This window comes from Pristiophorus japonicus, chromosome 1, assembly GCF_044704955.1.
Source record: "Pristiophorus japonicus isolate sPriJap1 chromosome 1, sPriJap1.hap1, whole genome shotgun sequence".
NCBI lineage: Eukaryota > Metazoa > Chordata > Chondrichthyes > Pristiophoridae > Pristiophorus > Pristiophorus japonicus.
The window spans coordinates 81,579,458-81,596,505 of NC_091977.1; the positions used below are offsets into that span (position 1 = coordinate 81,579,458).

Sequence of the window (17,048 nt, forward strand, 5' to 3'; positions counted from 1 at the left end):
GAGATGCAGCGAATGTTTGTGGCGGAGGAGTGATGAGAGATCGTCGCGGAGGAGCGGTGAGAGATCGTGGCGGAGGTGTGCCAAATGTTGTTGTGGCGGAGGAGCGGCGAGAGATCGTGGCTAATGTGCAACGGGCACCACACGTTAAAAAAGTCCATGCTCAGGCATCTTCCACCCCTTCAATTGGAATTCAGGACTGGACTATCGGGTCCTTCACTGAAACATCTGTGAACTCTTGTGGAAGCATGTCATCCTCGTTCGAGGGACCGCCTATGATGATGATGACCAGTCTTCAGCACGACAGCCGGGATAGCCTTTACTGTATCCAGTGAGCTCAGCTGTTTCTCGATACCACATGGAGTGAATCAAATTGGCTGATGACTGGCATCTGTGATGGTAGGGACTTCAGGAGGAGACCGATATGGATCATCCACTCGGCACTTCTGGCTGAAGATGATTGCAAACGCTTCAGCCTTGTCTTTTACGCTTGCATGCCGAGCTCTGCCATCATTCATGATGGGATGTTCATGGAGCCTCCTCCTCCCGTTAGTTGTTTAATTGTTTACCACCATTCACGACTGAATGTGGCAGAACTGCAGAGCTTTGATCTGATCTGTTGATTGTGGGATCGCTTAGCTCTGTTTATAGCATGCTGCTTCCGCTGCTTAACATGCATGTAGTCCTGTGTTGCAGCTTCCCCAGATTGGTATCTCATTTTTAGCTACGCTTAATGCTGCTTCTGACATACTCTTCTGCACTCCTCATTGAACCAGGGTTGGTCCCTTGGCGTGATGGTAATAATAGAGTAAGAGTACCTGCCATGTTTATCTACTTAACAATAACTGTACTTCAAAAGTATTTCATTGATATGAAATGCATTGGAACATTTTGAGAATGTAAAAGGTACACTATAAATGCAATCTCTTTTAAATCAGCAATCCCATTCACAGAAGTAGTACGGGAAGGAGAAAATTCACATCCATACAATAAAGAGCCCTGATCGGAGCTTGGAACAAAGGCAGGTTATAGGGAATTTCACTCCTGTATTTAGCCTGGCCTGCAAGTTCTCGATGTGGTGGGTGGCAAAGATGGAAAAATATTACATTCTTTAGCAATGATCAGCACAAAAGTGTTACACAAAAACCTTATTAGCCCTTACTTTGCTGTATGAACAAATTAGCACAGAAAATGTGTTTGATAATTTAAGGATTAATAGCCTGTTATTATTTTTACATTTCAGCATAAAAATTCTTAGTTGCATTTGTAACCAATGAAAAATTCATTCCCAACTCATAATATTATTTGTTAGCTTATTATCTTAAATAAGTGCCTTTTGTGACATTCAAGTAAGTGCATTATTTTCATTTGTTAAGAATTGAGTGTTTATGTCATGTCCTCTTTATTCACTTGTTCTTCTTTAAAACATGCATATTTTAAAAAAAAGAAATCTTAACTTTTTGTTCTTAAGGTGTTATTTCATTCACTTAAATGTGGGTTACTTTGTGTAGTTTAGCACCATGTAAGATTGGTGAGGAAAAGGTTATAATAGCTGCTGACAATAATTCTCTGTACGTGGAGAAAATCCCATAAATCTCAACCAATTCAAATCTAATTTTTTAACAAAGTGGATTTTATGTAATCTCATGAACTTCCCACCATCATAGGGTCAGAAGTGGGGATGTTCGGTGATGATTGCACAATGTTCAGTTACATTCGCAACTGTTCAGATAATGAAGCAATCCATGCAGCAAGACCAAGACGACATTCAGCCTTGGGCTGATCAGTGGCAATTAAAATTGGCAAGCAATGACTATCTCCAACAAGAGAGAGTCGAACCACTGCCCCATGACTTCAATGGCATTACCATAGACAAAGTCCCCACCATCAACATCCTGGGGGTTACCATTGACCAGAAACTTAACTGGACTAGCCACATAAATACTGTGGCTATAAGAGCAGGTCAGAGGCTGGGTATTCTGTGGTGAGTGTCTCATCTCTTGACTCCCTAAAGCCTATCCCCCATCTACAAGGCACAAGTCAAGAGTGTGATGAAATACTCTCCACTTGCCTGTATGCATGCAGCTCCAACAGCACTCAAGAAGTTCAACGCCATGCAGGATAAAGTTGCCCGCTTGATTGGCACCCCATCCGCCACCTTAAACATTCATTCCCTGCACCACCAGCGCATCATGGCTGCAGTGTGTACCATCTACAAGATGCACTGCAGCAACACACCAAGGCTTCTTCAGCAGCACCTCCCAAACCCATGACCTTTACCACCTAGATGGACAAAAGCAGCCGACGAATGGGAATACCATCACCTCAAGTTCCCCTCCAAGTCACACACCATCCTGACTTGGATTTGGATAGCTGTTCCTTCATCGTCCCTGGGTCAAAATCCTGGAAGTTCCAAACAGCACTGAGAGTACCTTCACCTCATGGACTGCAGCAATTCAAGAAGGCAGCTCAACACCACCTCTCGAGGGCAAGTAAAGATAGGCAATGAATGCTGGCCTTGCCAGCGATGCCCACATTCCATAAATGCATAAAATTCCCCCAGTAATTCATTGAATTAATAACAAATAAACCTGGTAACGCTGCAAGTCTTACGTCGCAAATTAATTATTCTTCACAGTTTTTTGTCAAAAATCCAATATTCTTGCAGGCCATATGTCACAAGTTCAATATTGTTCCAGGATTTAAAATGTATTCCATTATCAAACAGAAAGATCATCGCAACGCTATGAAAATTACTAGTGAAAAATATTCACTGATACATGTGTGTTCTAAGCATAAACAGATGCTGCTCAATGAATTCAAGGGTTCTGATCGAAATCATAAACCATAAAAATTTACTCTTGCAATCTGTGATCTGAGTTGAAACTCTGACTGGATTACTGCCTTATAATTCACCCGCAAGGTCTCCATTTTAATCCTCTTTACTTTCAAAAGGTTTTTAACTTTTCATTGCCCTGGGTCATATACATAATGTGGGATACAATTGATGCACACAGTCGGCATGTGAAGTACATTGTGTAACTGGTACAAATAGCATAACATGCAGCTGATTTTTGAAGTATAACATACAGCTGGTACACCATGTGGCATGTAGTTGTGCTGGTGGGGCACTTGATTTAATTGTTTCCTGCAAAATAATTGTAGTTGTGCTGGTACATGCAGTACAATGCACAACTGGTATTCCAGTGCAGTATGCAGTACAACATAAAACTGTTAAATGCTGTGTGACATACAGCTGGCCTGATACATGCAATGTAACAGCTGGTATAAATTGTATAATCTGCAGTTGGTACACAGTTCAGTGTGCAGCCTAGCTAGTACAGAGCACTGAAGTATGATATGCAGTCTTCTCCTTTAGTTTATTAAATTAAATTGCACTTTAGAAAGTGCTTTTCTTTTAAATTGTATAAAATTAGAGTACTCAACATAATCAAGTTGTTATTTGGAACTTACTCATTAAAAAATCCTGTTATGCCTATTTTATTCTTTAATTTATTTCTATGTTCAATTAAATCTGCTTTTACTGTCTTGGCTTCAGCTCTTTTTTAATGCTATCTATCATCAGATTGAAATGGCGATTGAGACACTCCAAAAGTCTGATGGTTTGACAGCTCACAGAAGCACTCTTCTCAACAGCCATGTAAGTTGCCTCTTCCTTCAAAACCACTTTAATCTTTTATCTGTTGAATAAGTCTTTTTCTGATTAATTCTGCTACTTCTGCTTATTTTGTTTGTCCTGACTTCGTGTGTAATATATTGACATTTTGTATTGCTTTCCTTCCCCTTACCAGAGTAAACAAATGGTCATGTTGAGATGTGGTGTGAGAATAAAGTGGAGTGAAAAATTGTCAGTGCTTTTGCCAGTTTCCCACCGTAACTCTGGTGGGAGACCGGAAGACACCCCTGGGAAAAAAACGGCAGGGACCTAATTGTGCCTCTGCTACTTTTAGCAGTTTCCAATTTCTCTTATAAGGAGTGGAACTTCTGGCCACTTCTTAGAAAGCAAATGACATCAGCGGGTTGGAGCCAGAGGTGGGACCTTCCTACACTGGGAGTTCTGGCTCTCTGAGCTCAGTCGGACCTAGTGTATTCGTGGAGTACACAGAGTGTGGTGAGGCATACCGGCCTCCACATGGATGGATGTGGGCCCCATTGGTGAGGTGCAGACCAAGGAAGCAGCCTGAACTCCTGAAGAACATTTTTCTTTTACTCAGGGACCATAGGGGAAATGACCAAGCTAGGGGAGGAGGTGTCCCTCCCACTAACCCAGAAACTTCCAGCGGAGTTAGCATTCGAAGGCACTGATGGGCCCATTGAAACTACTTGGATTGTATCCTGAGAAATTTTGTTGCCCATGACTCTCAATTAGAGCAGAGATAATCAGTAGAAACTGTAACATGTAGAGCTAATACCAATTCCACCCAATCTGTTTGCCTCAGTTTGCAGCAGAAACATTTTTTGATGTCGCACAATTGTCCTTTTTTATACCATTATCATTAAAGAAAACATGAACAAATAATAATGCATCACTCAAGTATTATCAATTAGAATTCTATTTTATTTTCTTAAGCTGGTGTGTCCATATGAAACCTCAGACACTCAACCACTGTGACCCTTATTCATGTCTTTGTCTCCTCCAGACATGACTACACCAACACTCTCCTTGCTTTCCTCCCATCCTCCATCTCCATATGTCTATCTTATACCGGGTTTGTTTTTCCCCCTTTCAATTTTCTCCTCTCTCTCTCTCCCTCTCTCTGCTGAATTCTATGACTGATACTGGATTACAGGTCTATAGATGGTGGACACTCTCAGCCCAAGTGCGTAAATGAGCTGGGGCAGTGAACAGTATGAAAATGATTGGTGAAGAAAGTTCACTACTGAGTGTATTATACACATGAACAGATGCTGCTCAGTCAATTCAAGACAGTAACCTATTCTCTGGTTCAGCTGACAAATATAAACCATACAAGTTTACTCTTGCAGATAGAGATCTTATCTGAATCCCTGACTGGATTATTTGTAAATCACCCACATAGTATTCATCATCCTCCATATTTGAGACTTGTTAGCAAGGCTTATTGTTTCAATATGGAAGGGATCACTGATGAACTCAATCGTGTCCTGTCTTAGTATGCATACAATGTGTGTTTATGCATCAGGAATTAGCACCGCTGCTATTTTTTATTCCCGTTCTCAGTCCATGTGTTGAATTGTGTAGCCCCAGTTGAGGTGCCCATTGACAGCAGTTAACTAGAGTTATCAACTCTTGTTGGACATATTCCCAGAGGTTTCATCAAATGACCTTCACCCTCCAACCACTTGCCCAGTCAAACAGCCTTTTTTCCATCTCCAAAATTGTTATAACTAATAAACTAAAGTGTGTATTAGTTATAACAGAGTTATAAATCACTCAGAGAGGGAATGGGTGACAATCATACAGTCAAGGAGGACCAGGCAGGTAGTGCAGGACTCCCCTGAGTACATCTCATTCTCCAACTAGTATTCAGTACTGATGTGTCTCTGGGGAGCACAGCCAGAGCCAAGTCCACAGCACCACGGGTGGCTCAACTGTACAGGGGTAGGTGGAGGAAGATTGTGAAAGCTATAGTGATAGGAGATTCGCTAGTTAAGGGAACAAACAGGCATTTCTGCAGCTGCAGACTTGATTCCAGGATAGTATGTTGCCTCCCTAGTGCCAGGGTCAAGGATGTCGCTGAGCGGCTGCAGAACATTCTGAGGGGGGAGGGTGAACAGCCAGAGGTCATAGTCCATATCGGTATCAATGACATAGGTAGAAATGGGGATGAGGCCCTGCAAGCAGATTGTAGGGAGCTAGGAAAGAGATTAAAAAGCAGGACCACAAAGGTAGTAAGCTCTGGATTACTCCCGCTTCCATGTGCTAGTGAGTATAAAAACAGGAGGATAGAGCAGATGAATGTGTGGCTGTAGAGATGGTGCAGGAGGGAGGGCTTTAGTTTCCTGGGACATTGGGATTGGGACTGGTTCTGGAGGAGGTGGGACCTGTACAGACTGAACGGGTTCCACCTCAACAGAGCCGGGACCAATGACTTCATGGGGGGGTCGATTGCTAGTGTTGTTGGGAAGGTTTAAACTAATTTGACAGTGGGATGGGTACCAGGATGTGGCTTTAAAAAGGAGAAACAAGGATTAGGAGAGACAGATAGCACTAGAGTGAGAAAATAGCATTGCATTAGGTGGGGTCACACTAAGAGAGAATACAAGATGGTCTTAGATAGGTTTACAGTGCATGTGTGTAAATACACGAAGCGTGGTAAATAATGTTGGTGAGCTGCAGGTGCAAATAGCCACATGGGAATATATTGTTGCGGCAATAAATAAGATCTGTCTCAAAAAAGGGCATGATTGGGTACTAAATATGGGGAAGGAAAGAAAGGAGGTGGAGTGGCAGTATTGATTCAGGAGAATATTATAGTGCTGGAGAAAGAGGATATCCTGGAGTGGTCAAGGATAGAATCTATTTGGTTAGAGTTAAGAAACAATAGAGGTGCCATTACACTACTACATGTATTCTAAAGGTCAACTTGTGGGAAGGATATAGAAGAGCAAATTTGCAGAGAAATTACAGAGACATACAAGAGCTATAGAATAGTGATAATGGGGGAGTTCAACTACCCTAATATAGACTTGGTTAGTAATAGTGTAAAGGGCAGAGAGGGGGAAGAATTCCTGAAGTGTAATGAGGAGAACTTTCTTGATCAGTACGTTTCCGGTCCAATAAGGAAGGAGGCATTGCTGGATCTGGTACTGGGGAATGAGGTAGGTCAAGTGGAGCAAGCGTCAGTAGGGGAACATTTAGGGAACAATGATCATAGTATCATAAGGTTTAGATTAGCTATGGAAAAGGACAGGGAGCAATCTAGAGTAAAAATACTTAGTTAGAGGAAGACCAATTTCAGTGGGTTCAGAATGGATCTGGCCCAGTTAAATTGGAATCAAAGATTGGTAGGCAAAACTGCAATCAAACAGGAGCTGGTTTGGGTGCAGTCGAGGTACATTCGCAGGAGAAGGAAAAGTATGGCAACCAAAGTAAGAGCTCCCTGGATCACGAAAGAGATAGAGATGCAGATGTCAGGTTCAGAATACATGAGAACCAGGCTGAATATAGAAAGTTCAGAGGAGAAGTGAAAACGGAAATAATAGATTATGACAATAGACTGGCAGCTAACATAAAATGAATCCAAAAGTCTTCTATAGTCATATAAACGATAACTGGGTAGTAAGGAGGGTGGTGCCGATCAGGGACCAAATGGAGACCTACGCATGAAGGCAGAGGGCATGGCTGAGATACTAAATGCATACTTTGCATCTGTCTTTACCAGGGAAGAAGATGCTGCCAAAGTTATAGTAAAAGAGGAGGTGATTGAGATACTGGATGGAATAAAAATTGATAAGGAGGTACTAGAAAGGCTGGCTGTACTGAAAGTAGATAAGTCACCAGGACCAGATAGGATGCATCCTCGGATGCTGAGGAAAGTAAAGGTGGAAATTGTGGAGATACTGGCCACAATCTTCCAATCCTCCTTAGATATGGAGGTAGTGCTAAAGGACTGGAGAATTGCAAATGTTGCACCCTTGTCCAGAAAAGAGTGTAAGAATAAACCCAGCAACTGAGGAAGAGTTCATAGAGTGTATGCAGGATGGTCTCTTGGAACAATATGTTGTGCAACCAACCAGGGCGACTATTCTAGATCTATTAAAGTGTAACGAGTCTGGATTAATTAATGATCTCTTAGTGAAGGATTCTCTTGGGAAGATGATCATAGCATTGTAGAATTTCAAATTCAGTTTGAGGGTGTGAAAGCTAGGTCTCAAACTATTGTCCTAAACTTAAATAAAGGTAATTACAAAGGTATGAAAGCAGAGTTGGTTAAAGTGGACTGGGAAAATATATTAAAGGGTAAGACTGTAGAAAAGAAGTGCCAAACATTTAAGGAAATATTTCATAACTCTCAGCAAAGATATATTCCAGTGAGAAATAAAGACTCTAAGAGAAAGATGAACCATCCCTGGCTAACTAAGGAAGTAAAGGATGGTATCAAATTGAAAACAAAGGCATACAATGTTGCAAAGAACAGTGGAAGGTCAGAGGATTGGGAAATTTTTGGAAACAGGCAAAGGTCGACTAAAAAAATGATGAAGGTAGAGAAGATAGCATATGATAGTAAACTAGCAAGAAATATAAAAACAGACAGCAAGAGCTTCTCCAGGTATGCAAAAAGGAAGTGAGTAGCTAAAGAAAACATTGGTCGCTTAGAGGATGAGTCTGGGGAATTAATAATAGATAACAGGGAAATGGTGGAGATGTTGAACAAATATTTTGTATCAGTCTTCACGATAGAAGACACTAAAAACATCCCAATAACTGATAATCAAGGAGATGTGGGGGACTTAAAACAATCATTATCACGAGAGATAAAGTACTAGGCAGACTAATGGGACTAAAGGTGGACAAGTCCCCTGGACCTGATGGCTTCCATCCTAGGGTCTTAAAAGTAGTAGCTGCAGAGATAGTGGATGCTTTGGTGGTAATCTACCAAACTTCCCTGGATTCTGGAGAGATCCCAGCGGACTGGAAAACCACAAATGTAACACCCCTATTTAAAAAAGGAGGGAGACATAGAGCAGGAAACTATAGACCAGTTAGCCTAATATCTGTCATTGGGAAAATGCTGGAGACCATCATTAAGGAAGTAGTAGCAGGACATTTAGAAAATCAAAATGCAGTCAAACAGAGTCAGCATGGTTTTATGAAGGGGAAATCATGTTTGACAAATTTGCTGGAGTTCGTTGAGGATGTAACGAGTAGGGGTGGATAAAGGGAAACCAGTAGATGTTGTGCTTTTGGATTTCCAGAAATCATTCGATAAGGTGCCACATAAAAGGTTACTGCACAAGATAAGAGTTCACAGGGTTGGGGGTAATATATTAGCGTGGATAGAGGATTGGCTAACTAACAGAAAACAGAATCGGGATAAATGGTTCATTTTCAGGTTGGTAAACTGTAACTAGTGAGGTGCCACAGGGGTCAGTGCTGGGGCCTCAACTATTTACAATTTATATTAATGAGTTGGATGAAGGGACTGAATGTAACATAGCCAAATTTGCTGATGATACAAAAATAGATGAGAAAGCAAGTTGTGAGGAGGCCATAAAGAATCGACAAAGGGATAATAGATAGGCTCAGTGAGTGGGCAAAAATTTGGCAGATGGAGAATAATGTGGGAAAATGTGAGGTTATCCACTTTGGTACGAAAAATAAAAAAGCGAATTACTATTTAAATGGGGAGAGATTACAAAATGCAGCAGTACAGAGGGATCTGATGGTTCTTGTACATGAAGCACAAAAAGTAAGCATGCAGGTACAGCAAGTAATCAGGAAGACAAATGGAATGTTGGCCTTTATTGCAAGGGGGATGGAGTATTAAAGCAGGGAAGTCATGCTCCAACTGTACAGTCAGAGTAAGAATTGCAGGATAGCTCAGATGAATACGTGGCTTGAGGAGTGGAGCAGAACGGAGGGATTTAATTCCTGGGGCATTGGAACCGGTTCTGGGGGAGGTGGGACCAGTACAAACCGGACGGTCTGCACCTGGCCAGTACCGTAACCAATGTCCTCGGGGGAGTGTTCGCTATTGCTGTTGGGGAGGAGTTAAACTAATATGACAGGGGGACGGGAACCTATGCAGGGAGGCAGAGGGAAATAAAAGAGAGACAGAGGCAAACGATAGAAAGGAGAATAGTAAAAGTGGAGGGCAGGGAATCCCAAGGCAAAAAACAAAAAGGGCCACATTACAGCAAAATTCGAAAGGGGCAAGGTGTGTTAAAAAGACAAGCCTGAAGGCTCTGTGCCTCAATGCGAGGAATATTCGGAATTAGGTGGATGACTTAACTGCGCAGATAGCAGTTAATGGATATGATGTAATTGGCAACACAGAGACATGGCTCCAGGTTGACCAAGGCTGGGAACTCAACATCCAGGGGTATTCAACATTTAGGAAGGATAGACAGAGGAAAAGGAGGCGGGGTGGCATTGCTGGTTAAAGAGGAAATTAATGCAATAGTAAGGAAGGACATTGGCTTGGATGATGTGGAATCGGTATGGGTGGAGCTGCGGAATACCAAAGGGCAGAAAACGCGGGTGGGAGTTGTGTACAGGCCACCAAATAGTAGTAGTGAGATTGGGGACGGCATCAAACAAGAAATAAGGGATGTGTGCAATAAAGGTACGGCAGTTATCATGGGCGACTTTAATTTACATATAGATTGGGCTAACCAAACTGGTAGCAATGCGGTAGAGGAGGATTTCCTGGAGTGTATTAGGAATGGTTTTCTTGACCAATATGTCGAGGAACCAACTAGAAAGCTGGCCATCCTAGACTGGGTGATGTGTAATGAGCAGGGACTAATTGGCAATCTTGTTGTGCGTGGCCCCTTGCGGAAGAGTGACCATAATATGGTAGAATTCTTTATTAAGATGGAAAGTGACACAGTTAATTCAGAAACTAAGGTCCTAAACTTAAGGAAAACTAACTTCAACGGCATGAGGTGTGAATTGGCTAGAATAGACTGGCAAATGATACTTAAAGGGTTGATGGTGAATGGGCAATGGCAAACATTTATAGATCACATGGATGAACTTCAACAGTTGAACATCCCTGTCTGGAGTAAAAATAAAATGGGGAACGTGGCTCAACCGTGGCTAACAAGGGAAATTGAGGATAGTGTTAGATCCAAGGAAGAGGCATATAAATTGGCCAGAAAAAGCAGCAAACCTGAGGACTGGGAGGAATTTAGAATTCAGCAGAGGAGGACAAAGGGTTTAATTAGGAGGGGGGAAATAGAGTACGAGAGGAAGCTTGCCGGGAACATAAAAACTGACTGCAAAAGCTTCTATAGATATGTGAAGAGAAAAAGATTTGTGAAGACAAACGTAGGTCCCTTGCAGTTGGACTCAGGTGAATTAATAATGGGGAACAAAGAAATGGCAGACCAATTGAACAAATACTTTGGTTCTGTCTTCACGAAGGAAGACACAAATGACCTTCCGAATGTACTAGGGGACCGAGGATCTAGTGGGAAGGAGGAACTGAAGGATATCCTTATTAGGCGGGAAATTGTGTTGGGGAAATTGATGTGATTGAAGGCCAACAAATCCCCGGGGCCTGATTGTCTGCATCCCAGAGCACTTAAGGAGGTGGCCCTAGAAATAGTGGATGCATTGGTGATCATTTTCCAACAGTCTATTGACACTGGATCAGTTCCTATGGACTGGAGGGTAGCTAATATAACACCACTTTTTCAAAAAGGAGGGAGAGAGAAAATGGGAAATTATAGACCGGTTAGTCTGACATCAGTAGTGGGGAAAATGTTGGAATCAGTTATTAAAGATGAAATAGCAGCGCATTTGGAAAGCAGTGACAGGATCGGTCCAAGTCAGCATGGATTTGTGAAAGGGAAATCATGCTTGACAAATCTTCTGGGATATTTTGAGGGTGTAACTAGTAGAGTGGACAAGGGAGAACCAGTGGATGTGGTGTATTTGGACTTTCAAAAGGCCTTTGACAAGGTCCCGCACAAGAGATTGGTGTGCAAAATCAAAGCGCATGGTATTGGGGGGTAATGTACTGATGTGGATGGAGAACCGGTTGGCAGACAGGAAGCAGAGAGCCGGGATTAACGGGTCCTTTTCAGAATGGCAGGCAGTGACTCGTGGAGTGCCGCAGGGGTCAGTGCTGGGACCCCAGCTCTTTACAATATACATTAACGATTTCGATGAAGGAATTGAGTGTAATATCTCCAAGTTTGCAGATGACATTAAACTGGGTGGCGGTGTGAGCTGTGAGGAGGATGTTAAGAGGCTGCAGAGTGACTTGGACAGGTTAGGTAAGTGGGCAAGTGCATGGCAGATGCAGTATAATGTGGATAAATGCGAGGTTATCCATTTTGGGGGCAAAAACAGGGAGGCAGAATATATCTGAATGGCGGCAGATTAGGAAAAGGGGAGGTGCAACGATACCTGGGTGTCATGGTACATCAATCATTGAAAGTTGGCATGCAGGTATAGCAGGCGGTGAAGGAGGCAAATGGTATGTTGGCCTTCATAGCTAGGGGATTTGAGTATGAGAGCAGGGAGGTCTTGCTGCAGTTGTACAGGGCCTTGGTGAGGCCTCACCTGGAATATTGTGTTCAGTTTTGGTCTCCTAATCTGAGGAAGGACGTTCTTGCTGTTGAGGGAGTGCAGCAAAGGTTCACCAGACTGATTCCCGGATGGCAGGACTGACATACGGGGAGAGACTGGATCGACTGGGCCTTTATACACTGGAGTTTAGAAGGATGAGAGGGGATCTCATAAAAACGTATAAGATTCTGACGGGACGGTACAGGTTAGATGCGGGAAGAATGTTCCCGATGTTGGGGAAGTCCAGAACCAGGGGACACAATCTTAGGATAAGGGATAGGTCATTTAGGACTGAGATGAGGAAAGACATCTTCACTCAGAGAGTTGTTAACCTGTGGAATTCCCTGCAGAGAGTCGTTGATGCCAGTCCATTGGATATATTCAAGAGGGAGTTCGATATGGCCCTTATGGCTAACGGGATCAAGGGGTATGGAGAGAAAGCGGGAAAGGGGTACTGAGGTGAATGATCAGCCATGATCTTACTGAATGGTGGTGCAGGCTCGAAGGGCCGAATGGCCCACTCCTGCACCTATATTCTATGTTTCTATGTTTCTACAGGGCATTGGTAAGACCACACCTGCAGTACCACGTACAGTTTTGGTCTACTTATTTAAGGATCAATATACTTGCATTGGAGGCAGTTCAGAGAAGATTCACCGAGGTTGATTCCTGAGATGAAGGGGTTGTCATATGAAGAAAGGTTGAGCAGATTGGGCCGACACGCTTTGGAGTTTAGAAGAATGAGAGGTGATCTTATTGAACATAAGATTCTGAGGGGTCTTGACAGGGTAGATGCAGAGAGGATATTTCCCCTCATGGGGGCATCCAGAACTAGGGGTCATAGTTTCAGAATAAGGGGTCACCCATTTAAGACAGAATTGAGGAGGAATTTCTTCTCTCTGAGGGTCGTGATTCTTTGGAATTCTATACCCCAGGGAGCTGTGGCTGCTGGGTCATTGAATATATTTAAGGTGGCAATAGATAAATGAGTCAAGGGTTATGGGGAGCGGGCGGGGAAGTGGAGTTGAGGCCAAGATCAGATCAGCCATGATCTTACTGAATGGCCTACTCCTGCTCCTATTTCTTATATTCTTAAATAAGTGTGCATTAATTAAGGAAAGCCAGCACGGATTTGCTAAAGGAAAATCGTGTTTAACTAACTTGATGGAGTTTTTTGATGAGGACAATGTGATTGATGTGGTGTATCTCGACTTCCAAAAGGCGTTTGATAAAGAGCAAAGTTGAAGCCCATGGAATAAAAGGGACTGTGGCACCATTGACACAAAATTGGCTATGACAGGAAACAGAGGGTAATGGTGAATGGTTCTTTTTCGGACTGGAGGAAGATATACAGTGGTGTTCCCCAGGGGTCAGTACGAGGACTGTAACCTCTTATGTGGCACCTAATCGAATGCCTTCTGGAAATCCAAATATACCACATCCACTGGTTCCCCCTTATCCACCCCACTCGTTTACATCCATTGGGATATATATTTTTATTGTGAGTTATGAAATATCTCCTTAAATGGCTGCCAGTGCTCATCAACCGTCCCATACTTTAATCTATTTTTCCAGTCCACTTTAGCCAACTCTGCCCTCATACCTTTGTAGTCTCCTTTATTTAAGCTTAGTGTTGTGTTCCTAACACAGATGAGACTGCACACAGGGAGGTTAAAGTAACAGTGACCTCAGTCTTTATTAAGACACTCCAGAGTGAGTAACAGACCTTAGGGGCCAGCTTATATACAGTGCTCCCAAGGGATGCTGGGATCCCTTCGGACTTCATGGGATGCGCTCCCTGGTGGCGGAACATGGGAGTTGGGAGTGCATGCTTGACAGATACACAACATCACTCCCCCCACCCCCAAAGTCAAAGTGAAAACTATTTACAAGGTGAGGCGGTCGGGAGCCTTTCTTTCCCTGGTGGACCGCCTCGGTACAAATGTCTATTCTGGTGTGTTGGCTGTGCCCTCGCTGGGCTGGCGTGTTATTGGCCCTGCAGGGCTGCTGGGTGAGCCTGGCCTTGCTGGGCTGTTGGGCGTGATGGGTTCGATTTCCTGGTCCGGCGTGATGTCGATCCTTTGGGTGCGTGTTGTGGGCTCGAAAAGGGTGGTGTCTGCTGTGGGTTGTTCAGGGCAATCTGTGAACCGCAGCCTCGTTTGGTCCAGGTGCTTTCTGCAAATTTGTCCATTGTCTAGTTTGACTACAAGCACCCTACTCCCTTCTTTAGCTATCACCATGCCCCCGATCCACTTGGGACCATGTCCATAGTTTAGCACATACACAGGGTCATTCTGATCAATTTCCTGTGACACAGTGGCGTGATCATCAATACATTTTGTTGCTGCCGCCTGCTCTCTATCTGATCATGCAGGTTGGAGTGAACTAGCGAGAGTCTGGTTTTAAGTGACCTTTTCATGAGTAGCTCAGCCGGGGGCACCCCTGTGAGCGAGTGGGGTCTCGTGCGGTAGCTGAGCAGTACACGGGACAGGCGGGTTTGGAGTAAGCTTTCTGTGACTCGTTTGAGGCTCTGTTTGATTGTTTGTACTGCCCGCTCTGCCTGCCCATTGGAGGCTGGTTTAAATGGAGCCGAGGTGACATGTTTGATCCCATTGCAGGTCATGAATTTTTTTAATTCGGCACTGGTGAAATATGGCCCGTTGTCACTGACCAGTATGTCAGGCAGGCCGTGGGTGGCAAACATGACCCTCAGGCTTTCAATGGTAGTGGTGGTGGTGCTACCCGACATTATTTCACATTCAATCCATTTTGAAAAAGCATCCACCACCACCAGGAACATTTTACCGAGAAATGGGCCCGCATAGTCGACATGGATCCTCGACCATGGTCTGGAGGGCCAGGACCACAAACTTAGTGGTGCCTCTTTGGGTGCGTTGCTCAACTCAGCACACACGCTGCATTGCCGTACACAGGACTCTAAGTCACAGTCAATACCAGGCTATCACACGTGGGATCTGGCTGTCGCTTTCATCATTACTATACCCCGGTGTGTGCTGCGGAGATCCAAGATGAACGTCTCCCTGCCCTTTTTTTGGTCGCACTACGCGGTTACCCCACAACAGGCAGTCTGCCTGAATGGACAGCTCATCCTTTCGCCGCTGGAACGGCTTGATTGGTTCTTGCATTTCAACGGGGATGCCCCCAGCTCTCATGCAGTACACAGTTTTTTACTAGGGACAGCAGAGGATCTTGGCTGGTCCAAGTCCTAATCTGGCGGGCCGTGACAGGTGATTTATCATTTTCAAACACTTCCATAACCATCAACAAGTCTGCGGGCTGCACCACCATCAACAAGTTTGCAGGCTGTGCCATTTCCACCCTCGTGGTGGGCAATGGTAGCCGACTGAGAGCATCCGCACCATTCTCGGTGCCTGGCCTGTGGTGGATGGTATAGTTATACGCTGATAGCGCGAGTGCCCACCTTTATATGCAGGCTGAGGCATTAGTATTTATCCCCTTGTTTTCAGCGAACAGGGATATGAGGGGCTTGTGATCGGTTTCCAGCTCCAATTTGAGGCCAAACAGGTACTGATGCATTTTCTTGACCCCGAACACACACGCTAATGCTCTTTCTCAATCATGCTGTAGGCCCTCTCGGCATTAGACAAGCTCCTGGAAGCATAGGCGACAGGTTGCAACTTCCCTGCGACGTTAGCTTGTTGTAATACACACCCAACGACGTACGACGACGCATCAATGCTAGCACGAGTCTTTTACACGGGCTGTACAATACAAGCTGCTTGTTGGAGCATAAAATGTTTCTGGCTTTCTCAAAAGCAATTACTTGTTTTTTTAACCCATACCCAGTTCTCACCTTTGCGCAATAACACATGTAGGGGCTCTAAGAGGGTGCTTAACCCCAGTAGGAAGTTAACAAAATAGTTGAGGAGTCCCAGGAATGACCGCTGCTCCGTGACGTTCTGTGGCCTGGGCGTGTTCTTGATAGCCTCTGTCTTGGCATCTGTGGGCCGAATGCCGTCCGCCGCGATCTTTCTCCCCAAAAACTCCACTTCTGTTGCCATGAAGATGCATTTCGACTTCTTCAGCCGCAGCCCTACGCGATCCAGTCGCTGGAGGACCTCCTCCAGGTTTTGTAGGTGTTCGACGGTGTCCCGACCTGTGACCAATATGTCGTCCTGAAAAACCACCGTGCATGGTACCGACTTGAGTAGGCTCTCCATGTTTCTCTGGAAGATCGCTGCAGCCGACCGAATTCCAAACTGGCATCTGTTGTAGATGAACAGCCCCTTGTGCGTGTTGATGCAGGTGAGGCCATTCGAAGACTCCTCGAGCTCTTGCGTCATGTAGGCCAAAGTCAGGTCGAGCTTGGTAAACGTGCCTTTGGCAGCGGGTATTGGTCCTGTAGCGAGAAACGATTAATAGTTACTTTATAATCACCGCAAATCTTGACCGTGCCATCACTTTTGAGTACTGGAACAATTGGGCTGGCCCACTCGCTGAATTCCACTGGGGAGATGATGCCCTCGCGTTGCAGCCTGTCCAGCTCGATTTCCACTCTCTCCCTCATCATGTGAGGTACCACTCGCGCCTTGTGGTGAATGGGTCGTGCCTCTGGGACCAAGTGGGATCCGCACCTTCGCCCTGGGAAAGTTTCCAATGCCTGGCTCAAAAAGGGAAGGAAGTTTATTAAGAACCTGGGTACATGAGGCCTCATCGACATGTGATAGCGCTCGGATGTCATCCCAGTTCCAGCCAGCTCCTTCCAAGCAGTGTGGGGCCATCGCCCGGGACAATCCAGAATGGCAGTTCGTGCACCGTGCCCTCG

At 44.4% G+C, this 17,048-nt stretch overlaps 1 protein-coding gene across 3 annotated transcripts in view; it reads left to right on the plus strand.

The window, feature by feature from the left end:
- The window catches only part of rfx3 (regulatory factor X, 3 (influences HLA class II expression)), a 576,400-nt gene that overhangs the window by 415,638 nt on the left and 143,714 nt on the right, over positions 1-17,048 (plus strand). For all 3 annotated transcript variants that reach the window (XM_070881253.1, XM_070881273.1, XM_070881264.1), the window contains one exon: positions 3,584-3,658. In XM_070881253.1, coding sequence (XP_070737354.1) covers positions 3,584-3,658 — 75 coding nt within the window. The remainder of the gene's footprint in view (positions 1-3,583; positions 3,659-17,048) is intronic.